Raw genomic sequence first — 21,396 nt, forward strand, 5'->3', positions numbered from 1 at the left:
TACACACACACCTCTCTACCTCCTTTGCCACACACACACACACACACATCACACATTCCCATCGATACCCCCCCAGCGGGCCAGACAAATTAGTTGAGCTCTCGGAAACTCTGGGCCCCCAAGAGGAACCATTGCCACCATCACCGTCCTCCCAAAGGATGAGCTTGCAGCTAGCAAGCCGTCAGCGGCCCCTGCTCCGAAACAAAGCAGGAACAGATTTTTGTCAGATCCTTCCGACTGATAACAACAAAAGCGCACCACCGGCCGTTCCATTTCCGTAACCACATCTGATGATCAGGAACCTAGTGCATTAGCATAAATCCCCAGCGATGGACGTCGTCGTTGGAGTGTTTCTTTTTTTTCTTTCTTTTTTGCAAATACATGTTTCCATGGCAACGGCAAATGACTGGCTGTGAGTCACCTTTCAAGTGATAAAATCCAACACTCAGTGTAAATTACTCATGGAGCTGGACGTGGTGAACGCACTAAGTGTTTTTCAGCATTGTTCATTATGAGACATTGCAGTAGGCTACATACAGGGCTTGGCTGAGAGATGAGACTGGTATGGGGGTTGGTGTGTTCACTCACTCCTCAGTGGGCTAATTCCCCTCACAAGTCAAGTCAAGTCAAGTCAAGTAGGTTTTATTGTCAATTTCTTTACATGCACTGGTCATACAAAGAATTTGAAATTACATTTCTTGCTTTCCCATACAGACATAGACTAATCTAGGTAAGGACACAGACAGTATAGACATAGACAGTACTTATACATGGACTTAAGACAGTATGGACATAGACATACTGTCTTAAGTCCATGTATAAGTACTGTGTATGTCTATACTGTCTATACTCTATACTCACACGCTACCTGGTATATTTTCCAGTCAATTTAACTTTCATAGTAGTGTTTTCTGCTCTCTAACACCGAAATGAATAGCACAACAACTGTCCGGCTCTAAGTAAGCAGTTGTAGCCTATAACACATATGTGCAAAATGTACCCAAACCACCCATTGTACAACACTTTATCTGTTTTACATTTTAAACTTTGTTATCAATAGGCTCATGTCTACAAAGCCAATATGTTTGCCCCTTGAACCAGAGATGTACTCTTGGTGTCGTCTTCAGCAGAAAGTGGCCATAAACAGTTTTACAGGGAAGCAGGCTGAAACGTCCAGACCCTACTGATTAATGCACTTCTCTCTGGCATTGTATAGTACACCTTGACTTTCTGGCGTTTTTTTCACTGTCAAAGACTGAGCTATTCCTTGTGAAAAAAATAAAAATAAAATATCACTCAATCCTACATAATCATGATCATCATCAATAATCAATAACCGTTACTTTGTATAGTACCAGCATGTTCTTGTTCCTCAGTGAAGGAGCACCCAGCCCCCAGAAGATTAATAACCAATAATGGCTACCTTGTACCATAATCATCATCAATAACCAATAATCAATACTTTGTACCCTAATCGTCATCAATAATCATTGCCTTGTACCACCATGTCATTGTCCCCATTGGCAAGGCTGCACCAAGATGACTAATAACAAATAATCACAACCTTGTTCCATGTAATAAGCATCCTCATCAATAACTGATGATCATAACTTTGTACCATATAATAATCATCATCATCGAGAAGCAATTTTCATGGCCTTGCCATGGCCGAACGGTAGGGCACTAGGTTACTACACTGGCGATCTGGGTTTGATTCCAGCCTGGGTCACTGTCTCTCTCTCTCCCCACTCATTTCCTGGCCTGGTAAAAAAAGCCCTAAAAATATATGTTTTTAAAAGAACCAATTTTCTTCACCTTGTCTACCACAAAGTAATGCCCCATCACCAAGGGTGCGCCCAGGTCCCAGATGACTAATAACCAATAATCATGTCCTTGTGCCACCATGTTCTTGTGCCCATCAGCAAGGCTGCACCCAGCCCCCAGACGAGGACATCATGGACATCCCCTTGGATGACCCGGCCGCCAACAAAGCTGCGGCCAAGATCCAAGCAGGCTTCCGCGGACACATGACCAGGAAGAAAATGAAGGATGAGAAGCCCAGGGAAGAGGTGAGGACCAGGGTAGAGAGGGTTGTGTATTACAACAAGGCAGCCGTGGTCTGACGGTTTGGGAGCTGGGTTTAGAATCAGAAGGTAGCCGACTCAGATCCCATATCATCACGTAGAACCAGAAGTGAAGTGTGTGCTACTAGTCTGCTGTGGTCTAAGAATCAAGACTTAGAATCAAGAGGTAGCAGGTTCAGATGCCGTATAATCCAATGTTGAGGCCCCCGGAGCAAGGCACCTAACCTCACACCCCCAGGGACTATATATGCCCAACCAATACACTGAAATGAATTGTTGGTTTGGATAAAACCCAAATATAACGTGAACAATTTTTGAGGCACTCCTTAAAAAGCCTTTATTAAACTCTACATTTACTGGCTATAATGTATATTTTTGTATATGCAGCATCATACATTTTCCCATATAGAAATGCATGCTAGCTGTAGGCTACCACAGCTTATAGGTTATTCATCATTTTGGCATAGAATAGAAAAAGCTCTCACTTAAAATCAAGATGATATTAGGAATGCGATGTAGAGTTGTAACTAAATTTGTGACACTTGAACTCTCTTTGGGCCACATTCATTTCAGAGGGTGGGTGGTGGAGAGAGAGCAAGAGAGAGAGAGAGAGAGAGAGATGGTGATGATGATGCCCTCTCTTTTAGGAGTCAGTGTTGTCTCCCCCAACTTCAGAATGGTTCGAATGGTATCCTAGCAATGAAGCCTTAATTACCGGTTGCTAGGCAATAATACAGATGGTGCCCAGCAAATGTCATGGGAGCATCCTCTCAACAGTGCTGGTTATGGCTGGCATGCACGGTAAAGAGTAGTATTTGTGTTATTCAAGCAGCATACCGTGTGAAAGAATCTTTGATGCCGTTTCCTTTGATTCAAACCATCTGCTCACCATATTATTGTGAAATTTGCAGTACACTACACTTATCTGATAATCAGTGGAAAACCATGTACTAAATCACTATAATGCAAGCAGCACTCTTGTTGAGTGGAATTTAGTCATTATGGTGTGTATTTTTTTTATTTTATTTTTTTAAAGCTGTGTAAAATTAGCCATTTTCCCTTTTCAATCCTATCTGTATGTTTTGGGAGATATCTCCATTAAGAAGTCAGTGTCAATCAACCCCTGTTTCCCTCACCTCAGAGGACATTATATGCCTATATTGTCACTTAAGCCGATGGCCATACCGTATAGTCCCAGCTGGGCGTTTTTTTCTGCATTGATGCTCTTTGCCTGTAGCAAACTTGACAGGTTGTAATCATCAGACCTCTCTCAGTTTACAAAACACACCATCCAGACAGCGCACAGCACAGGAGCACTGGATTGGACTGTGAGTCATGATCAAGCATTTGCAGAAACCGTGTGGGCTTTGTTTCAACTTTGTGGAGACTCAGTTAAAGTCGCTTCCCTCTGAACAAAGGGAAACAGCGCACACACCATCAGCAGGCAAATGATCCATGATGTGGATTATATTTAACCGCAGTGATCTGATCTGTTGATGCACTGTAGCTAGTGTGTCAGTACAAATAGATAACAGACTGAATACATGGTTTAAAAAAATGCGGTGATAATTTAACATTTAGAGAGTCGTTTTGACATCTTCTAGAGCGTTTTTGATTCAGGGTACCCTCTAAGTGTTGAATTAACACTGCAGGGTTTTTTTTACTATGCAGCTTTAGCTGGGGTTTACAAGGAGGACATTGTGGCAAGTGGGTGTATAATTAGTCAAATCTTTGAAACAGAGGATAGGTACCGTAATTGTGTAGCCAACATATGTACAGTACTTGAAAACAATCTTGATGGAGACATGATGGAATGTGGAAATTTCTTAGTGATGTCACATTCATAATGTTTGATTTCCCAAGAGTAAAACACAGTGTACCATATGTGTACAAAGTATGCTCGACTGTTTTCTCAAAACTGTTATTGACAGAGGTCACTCAGTTTAACTTTCACATTTTTTTTGCGCAGAAAAAACGGGAACGCAAGTAAGAGACTACAGACAAGAGACAAGCCGGCCAAGTGAAGACCATCTGGTGATCTTGAGTCTGGGAAGAAAATCACACACACACACAAACACAAACACACACACACACACACACACACACACACACACACACACACACACACACACACACACACACACACACACACACACACACAACACCAACACAACACAACACAACACAACACAACCCTGCAATAACCTGAGTGCTTCTCTCTAACAGAATCCTCTCCATGTAAAGGAATAAGATTTGGAGTTTGTCCACACATACACACACCTGTGAATTGTCATACAGTTATTTGCTTCCTGTAAAGTCAGAATGGCTGTTCCATGACACAACTGAACCTCTCGCACAGCATGTCTAATATACCACTACGGTTAGAGCAGTTTGGATATGTACTGTTTGTGAATGGGATGATTGTTTTTGCGCTGGAGGAGTGCAACCTATAGCCTATTACTTCTACTATAATGCTTCATTTAGACTAAGCAGAGTTCATTCAGTTGAGATTGTGCAGTTCTTTCTATACTCCTCACTTATGGCTAGTCAATTTCATCATAACGTTTCGTGGTCCTTTTCTAATGTGATTTTCTTTTGCCTGGTGAATACATCCACAGTGAAATGCTTGGATTATATTATATTATATTATATGGATGCTGTTACCTTGACTCTTTTTTTTTTATTACATTGAATAGCCAACCGTAATAGCAATTCCCCCTTCTATTGTTGTATCAGTTTTTTGCTACTTTGTGTTTTACTGTTTAGACAAAATATCTTCTGCATATGTCACCAAGTGTCACCATGTTCTCATGGCTCATGAAACTCTTGTATTGCATCACCGAAGGTGGACCAGTTGAGTTGGATGACAGGGTTTCTATTTAACACAGTCATTGCTATTACTACCATGTATACGCACCATAGTACGGGCACTGTTACTGTAATAACATGTACTGTGAACAACACGGAAGATAGTCACATTGGCTGTGTGTGTGTGTAATTTTTTCCCTCTCCTTCTCTAGGACACAGATAATTAATCTTTCAAATGGGGAGAGCTAGTCGCACGCGCAAAACAGCACAGATGGTCATTAAAAATGAATTTAGTCAAATGTAGTTGCTGCGTGCAGCGGAGCGGACTCCAATATTGTTGCGCTCTGTGTGCCGAGCATGTTTGTATCCATCATCTCCGATCACGTCTGGCGGTGGTGGAACATGGCAAGTCACTTAAGGCTATGAGCATTACATTCACACACACACACAGTACGTATAATATTACACTCACCCACACCATTCACAGAGTGAGTGCCGAGACCAGCCTTCTTCCCTCTCCCTGCACACAGTAATATACAAGTGTTCATATAACTGTTAGAGTAGAGGTGCTCTGAAGAAGACACTTGTCGCAACGCGTCAACCCATCTTATTAAAGGCTTTTTAACTTTATCAAGCAGTGTGCCTTTGGGATCTTTGGCAAGACTTAAACTACAGCTACTGAAGTTGACCATATCTTTGAATAACTGTTAGTGTTGAAATGAACTCTGTTTCAGATAATATTTGGTCTCACTCAAAAATATTTGTTCATTGTATTCGTTTGTCAGAGTAAAAAAATCAAAGTTAATTCTATTCAATATTGTGTAAACATTAAGAGATGTATAATTGAAATTACACTGTCCACCTGCAGAATGTTACACTGACTTTTGACTCCACTGTCAGAGAAATTTGACCTTCCACAGTGTTGTAGTAGATACACTTATCTGGATTCACATCACTTTACTATGAAAGTATTGACATCTCCTTTTCACTGTGCAGACTATCACCCACACCATTCACACAGTGAGTACAGAGACCATTCTTCCCTCTCCCTTCCTTCACTGGGTTGGCTTTGCAGTAGGCTACTGACTACAGGTTGTGTGGGCCTCACTGACCTCTATACACATCACTGGTGTGCCTACAAAGACTTACACTCTCACACAGAATATCACCCACACCATTTACAGAACCAGTACACAGTAAAGAAATGCAGTGTGAACTCGACACAGAGCACCCTGGGACCAAATAAAGTCTAGCATAGTGTTTCTCAATGGGGATGGGATGCAACCCAGTTGCAACTGGGGGGCAATAGTCTTATATTATTTTTTTAATACTAATGGGGCCTTGGCAGGTTTATTTTGAGGTCAGGGGGGCATTTGTTGACTTGTTCATTTGTCCACTAGACCAGAAGATGGTAGAACGACTCTCCTTCTGTCTTGACTGGGTTGGCTTTGCAAGTCCTCACTGCAGCAGGTTGTGTGCAGAGCCTAAACAGTAATAACTAAGTCCCCAAAGGCGTGAATTGTCTCAAGATTTGTCTCCACAATTGCAATTATACCGCTGCACCCCTCCATCTCAAGCCCAAGTCTCCGTTTAGAGTAGACTGTGTTTAGACTGATCAGAGCACTGAGTTCTGCTCTCTTCTCGTCTCGTCCCTGCTCTCTCTCTCTCTCTCTCTCTCTCTCTCTCTCTCTCTCTCTCTCTCTCTCTCTCTCTCTCTCTCTCTCTCTCTCTCTCTCTCTCTCTCTCTCCTTCTTTTTTTTGCTTCATGTATTAATTACAATGCTCAAATCACAGTGGGCAGGAGGAAAGTAGAGCATGTGGTAATTATCTTCTCCTGGAGCTCTCCCTGGGTAGTAACTTACTACATCCTCTCCATCCCTCCCCTCAGTCATACTTAACTTCATCTGGAAAGGTTACAGACTGCACGGCATCCGATGAGGGGGGTGCATATGCTGAAGAGCAGGTCACACTGAGTGGGGAGCCAAAGTGGAGATGCCATTAACGAGCCATTTAGTTGAGCTCAGGTGTTATACATATGATTACACCGGGCTGCTGTGACATAAACATGTCCAATGGGGATTTTACTTTTAGGCTAGAATGAATTCAGTCAAACAAAGAACCCACTGTTGTCAGAGTAAAGCCAGTGAATGCTGGAAAGACTGCATGTTTTTTCACTAGGTAACCTGATCACAGAAAGCTTTAACAATGCCTGAAAATAGCCTTTCCCTATCCACGTGACGTGGCTGAGAGCCGCGTCTGTTGTTTCGCCCTCAAGTTGTGTTCACCCGCGCGCGTTGGAAAGGGGGCCTCAAGTTGGAACATCTGAGCCTACTTGCCACCTACGCCGGCACCCACTCACTCACTCTGACACGTCCAGGGAACCAGGCGGGGGTGGGGAGATATGAAATATGAATTTCTCCGCGGTTTCCAATGGCAACCCAGCATAACCACCCCCCCTAGTATCTCGGGATATTATCGCGAAGCACTTACCGCTTTCAAATCAGAAATATAAATGGGCAGTTGGATTGCCTCAGACGCGTGGTGTTCTTCGGAGCGCCGGTGGAGAGCGCGCGCAGGCTACCCGAACAACACCAAGTAAAAAGTGATGCACCGCTGCATTTTAACCCTAGGTTTACTAACGCGGAAAGGTTTGTGGTGACTGTTCACTCGTAAAGGGTTCCGTGCCGTTCTAATAGCTAACATTTTCACACATTGGTGGTTCCTCTCATCACAACTCTCACGCAAGTGTAGTTCGCGTGAGCTGCATCTTTACACTTGCCGTGGGCGCGCACTTCTCCTACAGACCACAAGAGAGCGTTCTGGACTCATACAAATAAAGGCATCCACCCAAGTTCTCAAATCGAAATGGATTTGTTAAATGAAAGAAAGGGAAGGCATATAATGATATTTACAACGACATGTTCTGTCTACGTCTATCTCAAGTTCAACATCCATAAGACAGAAGCCATAAGACATAGGCTACAACATGTGGTGTGTAGACTTTAAAAACAGGGTTTTGGAGGCCCTATAACTGGCCAGGAGGTCCCCTCATAATCTAATAATAATAATAATAATAATAATAATAATAATAATAATAATATGTTCTCTCAAATTAGGAGGCCCCAAATTTGGGGGCAAAGTGGTTGCAGCCCTAAGCTCTGCTTACTCTGCTTTAGTGGCGGCCCTACTGTTACAGCATGTGGAATATGACCATAATTAATTAAAAACCAAAACAAAGAAACAAACAATAAAAACCCAAATCATTTCAATTTCAATTCTAAGGATGCATTTATTCATTCAATTCACAAAATACTGATATTATTGTATGAGTAGGCCTGTCAAAATATATCACTATCACTATACAGTTGTACAATCTATGTTGTAGGCCTATATAATACACAATACACATATGCCGCACATAATAGTTCATAGACTATTGCTGACAGACAGCAAACACCTACTGAAAAATAAAATAAGCAGGGCTGGATTGCGTGGTGCACAGGCTAGGTATTAGCCTGGGAAATACCATGCTGCTTTATTGGGTCTGGTGGTAGCCAGGCAAGCTAGATATGGCTGCAGCCCATAGCGCCTCCACCTGCCAGGGTGGGCTCTGATTGGTCAAAAGTGAAACATTGCAGAATTGTAACAAGATGCAATATTTAAAAAAAAATCGTTTGTCGTATCGTGTTGAGTAAAGTTGGTAGACATGTTGTCCTTAATCCCTAGTTCATAATTATCACACTGTCTATGTATATTTGTCACAAAATTTGCTCTCTGGGGGGTCCCACAGCAACCTGTAGCCTAGGGACCCCAGACCATCTTAATCTGGCCCTGGACATAGTCTACACCCAAAAACTGCCTTTTCCCTCTACCTGGTTATGATGTTATCTTATATGTCAGCTTATATGGCCTGAGTGCTGCTTCACCGCTATTGCTTATCATCAGCCAATTCACACCATTAGCATAAAAGCATAGCTGAATGGGCTCCAAACCACAACGCAGAGAGAGAACGAGAGAAAGAGAGCGTGTGTGTGTGTGTGAGAGAGAGAGAGAGAGAGAGAGAGAAACAGACAGACAGAAAGACAGACAGAGAGATAGAGTGAGAGCTTCATCTATTGTTATGATGAAATTGATGATGCCTTGCTCCTCTCTGACATGTGGGAATGTAGCGTGGCCTTGCTCCATCTAATCAACATGGCATATGCTCTGGACCTATTGTTTGTCTTTTCTTTTGCAAAAGGCCTTTTTCTTGTGCTGCGCAGCACGATTCAGTGCAGGGAACAATGGCCTGCTTTTCTTTTCTTTTATTATCGGCCAAGAACAAAAAATAAATCAGTCTTCATGCTTCATGGTCTCGTGAAAATTTCTTTGTGTCGATCTGTCTGCCCCACAATCAACCAACCCCCACCCACAAGTGCAAGTGCACACACAAACACAAATAGCATTTTCTCTGTGTGTCTCCCTCTGTCACACACACAAACATGCAGAGAGAGAGAGAGAGAGAGAGAGAGAGAGAGAGAGAGAGAGAGAGAGAGAGAGAGCAAGAACACACACACACACACACACACACACACACACACACACACACACACACACACACACACACACACACACACACACACACACACACACACACACACACACACACACACACACACCCCTCTCTGTCTCGGCTCGGGGGGCATTGATTTGTCTGTGTCCAGCAGCCTTGTTGGCACAGCCCAGCCTTCAAGGAATGGCAGCGTGCTCATTCAGTGGACGTGCTCGGAGTGGTCAAATCATGCTAATTGTTTTGGAGCAGGAGCGAGCCTTACACCCAAGATGAAGACAGGGAGAGGGGCATCCTCCAAAGCATTGGCTGCGCCTTCGCTTTTGCTCATCTGGTGTGCGGTTGTCACTCTCAAATCAGGTAAGAGAATAGCTTACCATGCAGGCAAACTGTCTTTCTGCTGCACTCACAGACAGCTGGGACTTTGCAGTGCTACTGTTGGAATGCACGGAGTGACTTCAGTGGGAGTGGCGGTGAAGATATTGATGCTTTTGTTGGAGTTTGTGTATAAGGCATTATAGTGTGACATGTCTCTTTTTTTGCTTTTGTATGTTTTAAATAGTTTTTGGGGTGCTTTTGGGGAGCTTTTTCTCATCTTTTTCCTGCAAAAATAGTTTTTGTTTATATTTGATGTTGTGTGAGCCGAATGAATTCTTCAACTGACTGTGACAGTTTGACTGGTAATCTTGTGCATGAGAATAGAATGCCTTCCATTGTAATTCACTCTAAGAACAACTTTTCTTCTCTAAGTAATCCTTACAGAGAGACATGAAACTTGAAATAATTAAGTATATCATAATATGATAATTGTGCAGAGTTGCCAAGCTCAAACATGCATATTTACGCATTTGAAAGAAAACTTTACTCATGCTGGTGGTTGGGATTGTCTGTTGTCCTGGCGGGGATACATGAATAGTTTCAGTTCTGGGTATTTTGTTAGATAATAAAGCCACAAAAATTGAGTAGTAGTGAAAGGGCCCTGTGGTGTGGACTGAGCAGCTCAACAGAGCAAAAAAAAGCAGAGAATGTGAGCACAGGCGACACCTGTGACACAAGTGCAAAAGGAAATAATAAATGTCCGCAATATTGTTCTAAGCTCCAAATTATTTAATGGCACAACGTTTCGTATCCAAAACAAACAAAAAACCATTTGGGAGCCTAGAACAGCGTTGCGAACATGTATTATCTCCTCTCAGTACATCAGAGCCCACAAGGGAAGTATTATGGGATGTGAACAGGGTAGGCAGTAGGGGCGTTGATACAGTAGAAGCCATGAGATGATGAGGAAGAGCTGAGCTGTCAAAAGAGGAAAAGACCAAACAATTGGCATTGTCTGTCTGAATGTCACCCATAGAAAAAAGAAGTTCTGGTCGTCTGAACAGTGTTTGACACTGCACCACGGCAGATTTCAAGGGTCTTGTGTATGGTGGATGATATACCGTGTGACAGATCCTGTGTTGCGTTGCGTCGTGTTGTGTTGTGTTGTGCTGTGCTGTGCTGTGCTGTGCGTCCGGGCTCTGCTGTCATCTCAGAGATGGGATCACTTGGGCCTCTGTGCTGCAGCCCCTGTGTGTGTGTCTCTCTCTCCCATCCCATCACATCCACAGTGGGCACCTCAGAGGCCTCTGTTCACGAGCTGCCAGGGAGGAAATTGGCGTCGGACAATCGCCGCCTTTGTCCTGTCATGGCCACCAGTCCAGGGGACTGAGGATGGTTGCTAGGGCGATGAGGAGCTGCCATGCTGGCCTGGCCCGGCCGCCCTGGGTGCCCCCAGAGGAGAGGAGGGTGGACATGGGGCACGCATATGACAGCATAGCCCTTGCCCCCATTCCTCTGGATGTGTGTAATTGCTGTTGTTGATGTAGGCTTAGATAAAGCAAAAGGCTTGCATTGCCTCATCTCCTGTTATGCAGTGTGATGTGAGCACAGGGAGAGAAACACAATAGCTACGCATGTGATGTGATGTTATAACATGCGTAGTAGTATAAACTGAGATTTTAACACCTGTGAACTTGAAAGAAAAACTTGATGAAATGTAGAGCATGAGTTTCACTGTTGGATGAATATGAAGGATGGTGAAAGAGTACGATCAGGCCATAGCATGACAATTGTAGCCTACTCCACGTCAGTTCTCTCTTACTGCAGAGATACATCAGACACACACTCTTCAAGACTTACTGGAGATGTGTCTCTGATGCTGACTGCAGCTGTGATGAGACTGAAAAGCTGTTTAAAATTGCCAGGTATTGAGCCGCATTAACTTATTAACATGACTTATTAACTGATGGACAAGAAACTCAGTGATCTGCTGCCCCCACTGTTTTTGCACACTTTAAAGCAGGCATCGTTGGGATCATTAAAACCTTTGTTTTGGTCAGCCCAGCTGGAGAGCAACAGAGGAAACTACCACCATAACACCAACAGCTGACTTCATTCGATATACAAAGCAACACACAGTGGCAGATTTAGCTATTCAGAGGCCCAAGACAAATTTAGCAAAGGGGCCCTTCAAATCATTTCAACATGGAATTGGTCTGGGGGTGGCCCTGCAGTTCGGTAAAGTTGGATGGGCCCAAGGCAGTTGCCTATACCCTTGCTTCATTGTAAAACCGCCACTGGCAACACAGCCACATGACTTGTGTTTGTTGTTTTTTTCTTCTTCTATTGAACACCATGGCACACGAGCAGACATACATACAGTACAGTAGTGGTTTGTTTACAGTTGTAATGGCTTTCTACTCTCAACCCACTCAGTTAAATGTCCCATCCATCAGCTATGTACTGTGGCTGATCAGGAATGCAGCTGGTATTGCAGGATAAAGGCCTGATAGTAGACTCACTGATAGAATACTGTATGTGAATCCTGAGAATAAATATTATATTGTCCACAGTAGTAATCTCGCTGAATTGGGTATTTCTTCTCCTAAAACATTCAGGAGAAAGAGATAGATATCAGCTTAATGTGTGGCTAACCTTGTCTCTGAAAGACAGTCCAGACAATCCCATGAAGCGAGGATTGAATTGTAGCAGGGATGCTGTTTAAGTAATTTAGCACAGTCCAAACTTCAGTGCCGGCTCAAGTCAGTTTGGTGCCCTAGGCAAACACCCCTTTTGCCCCCCTTAGATAGGCCTATCACAAAATCAGTTCAGTAATGCATTACACTACAGTAAGATGGCTTTCCAAACTAACTATCATAGCTAACCCTAGTCCTTTGATGGCAGCAGACCTGTAGTAATCTGTATGTTTACATGCCTTCTCACCTGTGTTCCTGCTCTGCCACCTGTGCTGGGGAGATGAGGACAGTAAACATCACCACGCTGGTGTAGGATAACACATGTTCAAGTCATTTACCACAGTCTACCATAGACTACATAGACATAGTTTGGTGGGGTAGTATATATAGTGCATTATACAATAGTATTGTGTATCTTGGGGAATAAAAAAGCCTTCTCAACAGTTTCCCTTTCCACCTGTGCAAAAAAATTTGGGATCACCACGTTGGGCTCCCTGATCTGATATGTGGAAGAGAGGGTTGGGCTTGCTCTTTGAAAGATAAACCCAAGACAATCCTGAGAGGCAATGGGTCTATGTTTTTTTTCTCTGATATGCTGGTCATACCAACTGGGTTATCGTAAATGCTGCATTTCACACAAAACAGCCTTCTCACCTCTATCTTTGCTTTGCCACCTGTACAGGGAAGTTGGGGCAGGGTGAACATCACTACACTGGGCTCACTGATCTGGGGTGTAGTGAGCGGGGACGCCCTGCTGTCTGTCTAAAATAGTGCTTCTCAACGAGTGCGGTACAGCCCCCCTGGGGGCGTTGAGGAGCTCTACGGGGGGGGCGTTGAGAAGGATACAGCAGAGAGGGGGCAGTGCTTGGGTGCCATTGGCATTAGTCCGTTTATTTTTTCAATATTAAGGGGGGGGGGCGTTCTCAGGCTTATGATCAGGTCAAGGGGGCGTTGGGAGGTGATGAGGCCAAGGGGGCGTTTGTTCAAAAAAGGTTGGGAACCACTGGTCTAAAAGATAAAGTCCATTAGAATACTGTATGATTTAAAAGTCACAGAGATGCTGCTCATAACACATGTTCAAGTCATTTAGCACAACCTGGTCTAACTATACTATATCTGTAATATAACTAGGCTATTAGTATGCATATGTTGAGGAAAAAGCAGCCTCCTCACCCGTTCTCCTACTCTGCCACCTGTTTAGGGGAGGTGGGCTCGGTGAACATCACCACGCTGGTGTAGGATAACACATGTTCAAGTCATTTACCACAGTCTACCATAGACTAAAAAGCCATAGTATAATGGGGTAGTATATAGCCTACATGTACAGTGTGGTATACAATAGCACAGTTTGTATATACGCATTGGGATAGAAAAGCAGCCTCCTCACCCGTTCTCCTACTCTGCCACCTGTTTAGGGGAGGTGGGCTCGGTGAACATCACCACGCTGGGCACCCTGATCCGCGGCGTGGTGGGCGGCGAGGCCCTCCTGTCCGTGCGCTACGCCAGTGCCAGCATGGACCCTCCGGTCATTAAGTGGCAGCTGAAGAAGGACAAGCCCATCACCGTGGTGCAGTCCATCGGCACGGAGATCATCGGGAACCTGCGGCCCGAGTACCGCGACCGCATCCTGGTCTTCGAGAACGGCACCCTGCTGCTGCACAACCTGCGGCTGTCGGACGAGGGCGCCTACGAGGTGGAGATCTCCATCACGGACGACACCTTCACCGGGGAGGGGAGCATCGACCTCACGGTGGACGGTGAGCTTGGGTGCATGGGGAACTTTTGTTAGGTGTCGTTAGTGGGATGGGTGGGGTGGGATGGGTGTGTGTGTGTGTGTGTGTGTGTGTGTGTGTGTGTGTGTGTGTGTGTGTGTGTGTGTGTGTGTGTGTGTGTGTGTGTGTTTGGGGGGGGGGCATGTGATTCACCTGGAGTCAAAATAAACAAATAGATGACAACCACTGATATACAGCATAAAGAAGCAGAGGTGCATAAGAAATGGATTCACGGTATTGTCCTCAGCTTTTGAAATTCAGGCATACACAGTAGGCTAATATTTTTCCCTCAGCGCAGAGCCTCTGTTACAACCTTATTATCACCAAAATGGTAATGACCAAGCCTGAATCTTAAGACTATCTGCATTGTCATAGCAATGTTGTTATGATGGGCCAAGCAGGCACCTTGCTTGGCCCATCTGCAGTAAGAGGCTACGTGAACAATATTTACACAAGTGTCACAGATTCTTGGTATATGGTCTTGTTATGGACTACTCAATGTGGGGATGAACTAAATCTTACTCTGCACTTTTTGGTTTATTTTTCCTCATTTTACACCACAGAGCCAATCTCCAGACCTTATGTGCATGTGGAATCCTCCCAGGTCCTGGAGCTGACAGACCATTTCATGATGACCTGCAGTCATGACACCGGAACAAAGACTATTTACAGCTGGTTCAAGGGGGACAAGCCTCTGTCCAATGAGACGCGGCTCGTCTTGTCACCTGATCAGAAGGTTCTGACCATCATCCGGGTGCTGATGGCCGACGATGACATCTACAGTTGTCATGTGGAGAACCCCATTGGGAGCATGAAGAGCTTGCCCATCAAACTCACCGTCTACAGTAAGTGCAGGACACACATACACACGTGCCTTGCTCCAGTTATCTGAAAGCAACATACTGTACGTTTCCAAAATTATTTGGCTCATGTGATTTAAACAGGATAACAAGCAAGTTTGGTGGAGGCCTTCTCTCTGTAGTTGTAGGAGAGAGTAGATCAGTGGTCTCCAAATGGCAGCCCACGGGCCAGATCCGGCCCAGGCATGGCAAATATTGGGCCCGCCATGAGGTTGGAACATATGAAAACATATGTGCGCTGTGTGTGGCCATACAGTTGGGCGATTTGTTTTGCCCTCGGCCTCATTTGCGCTACATAATTTGCGCTACTTAGTGTTGCTTTAAAGATCGCCTCTCAACGTTATTTCATTAATACTGCCGTGTTCCCCAATGTTATTGAATGTGTTACGCGTTGGTCCTGTTTTAAAAAATGCGCTGGTTGCTTTGTTTCAAGACGTTTTTGCAAGCTGGCAAGGTGGCTTGTGGAGAAACGAGAGAGTGTTCCGTGTTTCTCGTGGAAATGCGTCTCTGATTGGCTCACTCCTCCTGCTCTCGAAGAAACGCGTCTCTGATTGGCTCAGTCCACTAGTTCTTGGAGAGAATGTAATGGCAAACAGAGTCGCCACTTCCCCGGGTGGTACTGCACTATAGGGGCGCCAGCGGAGGCGTGCAGGCTCCATTCAGGGCTGTGCTCTTTCGACAGCGACCCCTAGGCTTGCTGCAGGCACGAAGCAACCAGAGTGAGTTGGCTTTATGTATGAGGCTTTGTGCTGTGTGTGTACCTGAGAGTAGCAACCAGCTGATAGCTAAGCTAAGCTATGTTTCGGGCCACCAGACGTTGCTTGTTTTGAAAACAAGCAGAAAAAAAATACTCGACATGTTTTTAGATAAATGGGTCGATATAAACCTTTGTGGGCAACGCCTTCTTTCGACGTGACGAAACACAGAAAGGCTTTCGTGATTCGCTCGTTTCTCTGCATTATTTATGTAAATTGGGAAACACCGGGAAACACAGCCAGGAGAGTTGACGCACCGCTATGAGAGCCTTGCAAGTGAGTTTAACTTGGGGTAACCGTCCGATCTTCGAAAGGAGTGAGTAAAACTGAGTTTTATCGGAAGTTGGCCTTTAAAATATGGAAGCATACTAGTGACCATGCTGTAGTATTAAAATTTGTTTTATGTAGGCGTTACTGAAATAACGACGGCCTAACTGCTTACTTTTGTTTATACCAGAAAGGAGTTCCCTCTACATAATACTATCCACTGGGGGTATTTTTCTCCTCATCACCCTTGTGACTGTGTGTGCCTGCTGGAAACCCACCAAAAAGTAAGTTAAAATGGCTAATTTTGTCAGTATGACTTTGTCAAACCTGTCATATACTGTCATCAAATAACGTTATCAGAACAACATGCACTGTATGACTTGAACCTGACCTGCCCTAATATAATTTCAGATCCAAAAGGAAACGTAAAAACTTGGAGAAAAAAAGATCACTGGATGAAGAAAGCCATACTAGTCACGAGGACGACAAGAGTGAAAGTAAGACACTTTGCCTGAAAATGTCTGAGTTCAATCCTCTTCACACCAAGGTCTGCATCTCTGAATTAGGCAAAGCTGGTCTGACCCTGACACTCTCTTTCACTCTGCAGATAATGGCATTCCTAAAAAAATGACTGATCATGAGCGTAGGAACCCAGTCTCACTCTACATCCTGAAAGAAAAGGTAACTATGATTTCTGCTTTGTTGTGAGTATGAAAAGGCAGCCATTCCAAGATCAGAGCAGGTCAAAACAATAGCCCTATACTGTAGCTGAAATTCCAATTTTACTTGCATGATGTGCTAGGTCAGGAGTATTTAGGGGGCAAAGCTTCATAAGGGACCACATTCTTTTTTTGATTAAAACTCAGTGAGGGTTGAATTCAGGTGTTTTTTACTTTGTAACAATGCCCCAAATGAAATAAAGGTTTATTGTATTGAACCAGACTATCTTTGTGGCCCCTAGGGGTCTCCTGAAGTTGGCCTTAGTGCTACCACGCTTTAAGTGAAAGGACTATAGTCTTTGCAATTCAAGAGAACCTACAGATTGGAGTTTACTGATTTGGAGAAAAAGAGCGTTCAGTATTCCTTTTAATTTTTAGAAGCATCCATGACATGTGACTATCCTTTCAACAGTGAAGACCACAGAAACCTGCAATATGCTGTAATGTGTTTCTCCAGGGATCTAGCGGCAGTGCTCCAGGCTCTCCATGCACAACTTGCATCTCCTCCAACGGTAGCACCCGCTCTGCCTACAACGGATTCCTGCCCGTGCCCCAGCGCTCCCCAGAACGGCCATCGCGCTCCTCTCGCAGGTACCCCCGTACCCCGACCAACTCGCCCCCTGCCAACCCCCGCAAGAGGCAAGGCCAGAGCCCTCCAGCCACTGCCTCGGCCTCCCCGGCACGGAGCCGAAGCTCCAGCCGCTCCGAGAAGACACCGAAGGGGTCTCCCCTCGCCTCCCAGCAGCCCCAGGACAAGGCTGAACCTGCATCCGAACCTACCACCATCACCACCACCACCACCACTACCACTCCCACCACCACCTCCTCCTCCACTGCCACAAAACCGTGAATCTCCTCCCTCTGTCTGTCAACATCATGCTGCACAACCTCAACACATCTGGACAGGACGCTGTACAAAAGTGACTTTTGTTTATGTACTGTATATAAAGCTACTTTGCTGTGAGGGGTGGTTTGATTTACATTTTCCAGCATTACACTGGAATTCTGCCATAGTAGAAAAAAATACCGGAGGCCATTTGTTTGAAAAAGGAGACAGAACTTGCAAGGTGGACTTACACAAGAACAAAGAGGTGCAGAAAGATTGCCATTGCTTCTGATGCCAATATTTACTGTTTATACTATGAACTATTACAACATTGAACTCTTGATTTAAACATTGTATGTCAAAATTATCCAGATTAAGAACCTTTATCAGCAAATTATTAATCAAATGACAACGACTAGGCAGGCAATGAAATAAGTTGAAGGATATCTCGCGTTGTGTTTTATACAAGATGCATATAGCACAATAAACTTTGGACTTATGAAAGAGCAGACAGAAATTATTATTATGTTGTTTAATAGTGCCTGGTTGTCTGCAGAATCAACTTGTGGTTTCCAAATTAGAGCCTTATACTGAAAATCCACAGAAGACAGTCATGAAAATGTTAGTGTTTTTGGACCAAATGTAAAATATTATTATATGTACATAAAAAAATATTATCTTATTTGATTTTTCTTTTTTGATTAATACTGGTATGTTCTGTTTTTTTACACAAATAATAGCATCCCACTCCAAACGTTGTGTGCTGTTTTAATTCTTACTACCCACGGGGAAGAAAAGTGAAGAAAACATATTGACGTAATTCTCGATCTTATAGTGTGATTTGGTGCTACACAATTTTCTGACATAACTTTGACAATTACATAATTGTGTCACTTTCCATTCGATACAGTGCATACTGTTCTCACACACAGAGGGAATGTGTTTGCTGATTCACACAAAAGCGTGAGTAGCCTCTTTGTTTGGGGATGGACACAGATCTTGAGAGTGGGCATTGTTAAGAAAGCGTGCGATTCTTCTCTCAGAATTCATGCATATACATTAATGTACAAGACTGAGTGCCGGAGACACTGTGGAACAGTACTGTCCCGTCACACTGGAACAACATGCCTGGACAATGGGGATGTGGGCTGAGTACATGGACACTGTGTACAAACAGAGGGAGGGAGAACCCCGTTTAAGTGTCCTCCTCTGCACTTATGGTGCTAGATTTCATGTAGTAGTTTTGTCGCCACAAAAAAAGTATTAGTCAACCTTGTGAAGCTGTTTAGAGATGCATTAACAGATCTTATGGACTGTATACTCTTGGACATGGTAACAACCAGGCAGCAAGCTATGGTGTGTGTGATTTCACATTGAAATCGACTAACAGCATGGACTGTCCTGTCCAAACATCAACACACAATATGGGTGAGTAAGTTGGGATATTCCATACTAAAGCATCCCTCTTGAATGTTCAATAAACATTGACTATTTCAAAAGAGCCCTATTAGAGACAGGTAAGGATTTGAAATAGGCAAATTGGGCAAACTGTGGATGTAAAATAGGTGTGTTGAAAGCAGTGCGTGAGTCCCTATAGGCTCTTTTCCACTGCCGTTTTTCCGGTAAGCCTACCAGCTCGACACAGTGCGACTCGGCTACCACTTTTTGCTTTTCGATTGGGTATGACACAGCTCAATCGTAAAGCAAAAACTGGCGGCCGAGCTGCGCTGTGTCGAGCTTTAGGCCTACCAGAAAAACGGCAGTGGAAAAGAGCCTTATTATTTGGACTAGTGATTAGGTTCATGTATGATTATGAATATACACTGTGGAAATAATAACAGCCCCAAAGAACAGGAGGTTCTTCAGTTTGCCACTGTGCACTGCAAAGAGCCTCCAGTATGCCACTGTGAGGGGCAGAGATGGGACCAAGTCACCAATTTGCAAGTCACAAGTACTGTAAGTCTCAAGTATTTCCAATCAAGTCCAACTCAAGTCACAAGTTAAGACATATTTGACCAAGTCAAGTCCAAGTGGCACCCAAGCCAAGTCAAGTCCAAGTCCAAGTCTAATTTTTCCCCAAGTCCTTAACGAGTCACTATGTATTCTATTCACAATCTTGTCGAGTCAATCGAGTCAATAGCGTCCAATTCAAGTCATTCTTAATATCAAGTCAAGTCATTTGTGACTCAAGTCTGACTCAAGTCCAAGTCACAAGTCACACGTCTACATCTCTGGTGGGGGGAATGTAAAAGTTGTCTAATGATAGGTGACATATTAGCTATTGGAAGAACCCCAAGATTCCACAGTGAATTTGTAGAGGTTCATGTGCACTGTAAAAAAAAGTCAATATCATTAGGTTCTTCTGTTTGTGGGGGAGTGGGGAGAAATGTTCAAAGTTCTCTAAGGAACCCCTCAGGATTCTTCCAAGAACTAATGTGTCAATAAGGTTCCTCTGATAATTTTCTGAGGCCCCCACAGTGAAAAACTGATCGTGATCATAATCATGTGGCACCTTACTGCTGAAGGGTGTGATAGGGGCAACCAGCATTTGGTGTTCAAACTGCTTCACTGCATCTAGTAGGCTGGTGCATCTGTGTCATCTCCTCACCTTGCTAATCCTTTCCCACTGACTCATGCATTCAAACAGAAAATCTTGATGCACAGATAGAGTAAAATAGTGTGTCCTTTTGGATTTGGATTTGTGACCTTTTGGATTATCTCCGATGATCTAGTGGTAGCAATCTGAAGGTTCTTTGTGGAACTTTTACGTAATACCTGTGTATGGAGAACCTCATAAGCTGAAAAAAGGTAGGTCTGCACACTGCCGATAAGCTCCAAAAATAAACTTTATTATTTAAAAAGCAATGTGTCGATCACGCTGGATCTTCATCAGGCATATCCAGCGTGATCGAAACGTTGCTTTTTAAATAATAAAGTTTATTTTTGGAGCTTATCGGCAGTGTGCAGACCTACCTTTTTTCAACTGTCTGACTTTTTGTCTGGCACCTGCAACAAGTGTTTTTGGATGTGCACACCCTACCCAAAACTACGAACCTCATAAGTTCCCATCAAGAAAATATCAAGGTTCCTCAAATACCTAATTGGGCTTTTCTCCTAAGGACCTGCAAGAATCAGCTGGAATCTTCTTCAAGCCTGCCTGAAAAATAAATAGCGGTATGTTATATTCTGATAGTGCGCTGCTACCAGAGTGGCAAAGTCATTGCCAGAGTGGGAAAAGCCATTAACAAAGTAGGCCTATATGTAAATATATGTAAAAAGTATGAAATGTAATGTAAATAACCATGTAACATTTCTCTTTTCAGGCCTTCGTCCCTTAATTCCAATGAAATCCCCCCTCCCCTTGCTATACTATGCTACACAGGTTCTGCACCATTGTAAACACTAGCTTCCATATTGATGGAGGACTTAGGCCTACTACTACTAATTTATACTCCCTTTATTACCACTTTCCAGATGAAGACTGATGTGCATGTGTTGGAATAGTTGCACAGTAGCCAGTTACCAGTCTGTGCAGTTACAGCAACCAAATCTGTGGTCTGTGTCCTCGTTTCCTTCAAGTGTTACATTTCCTTCAGATGAGCACAGAGCCAGGTAACTGAGAAAATACAGGCCTAGTAGCCTAATAGCTTTTCAGGATGTTGCATATGGTGGTATTCTGGCAGCTTGAGAGTGAAGGAGGTTCCATCACAAATATTTTCGGAAAACTTGTAATGTCTCCTCA

At 43.8% G+C, this 21,396-nt stretch overlaps 2 protein-coding genes across 2 annotated transcripts in view; both read left to right on the forward strand.

Moving 5' to 3' along the window:
- Positions 1–4,135, forward strand: part of nrgna (neurogranin (protein kinase C substrate, RC3) a) — a 7,032-nt gene extending 2,897 nt beyond the window's left edge. Inside the window, exons 2-3 of the mRNA XM_063202657.1 lie at positions 1,923–2,069; positions 4,054–4,135. Coding sequence (XP_063058727.1) covers positions 1,923–2,069; positions 4,054–4,074 — 168 coding nt within the window. The 3' untranslated portion in view covers positions 4,075–4,135. The remainder of the gene's footprint in view (positions 1–1,922; positions 2,070–4,053) is intronic.
- Positions 4,136–9,631: 5,496 nt separating this feature from the next.
- hepacamb (hepatic and glial cell adhesion molecule b) lies at positions 9,632–18,394 on the forward strand. The gene is made up of 7 exons (XM_063202658.1): positions 9,632–9,801; positions 13,871–14,212; positions 14,791–15,072; positions 16,300–16,393; positions 16,521–16,606; positions 16,717–16,790; positions 17,286–18,394. Exons 1-7 carry the CDS (start codon positions 9,714–9,716, stop codon positions 17,676–17,678), a joined length of 1,359 nt encoding a protein of 452 aa, XP_063058728.1. The 5' UTR covers positions 9,632–9,713; the 3' UTR covers positions 17,679–18,394.
- The last annotated feature ends 3,002 nt before the right edge of the window (positions 18,395–21,396 follow it).

The sequence above is a fragment of the Engraulis encrasicolus genome, chromosome 7 (genome assembly GCF_034702125.1).
Source record: "Engraulis encrasicolus isolate BLACKSEA-1 chromosome 7, IST_EnEncr_1.0, whole genome shotgun sequence".
Lineage (NCBI taxonomy): Eukaryota > Metazoa > Chordata > Actinopteri > Clupeiformes > Engraulidae > Engraulis > Engraulis encrasicolus.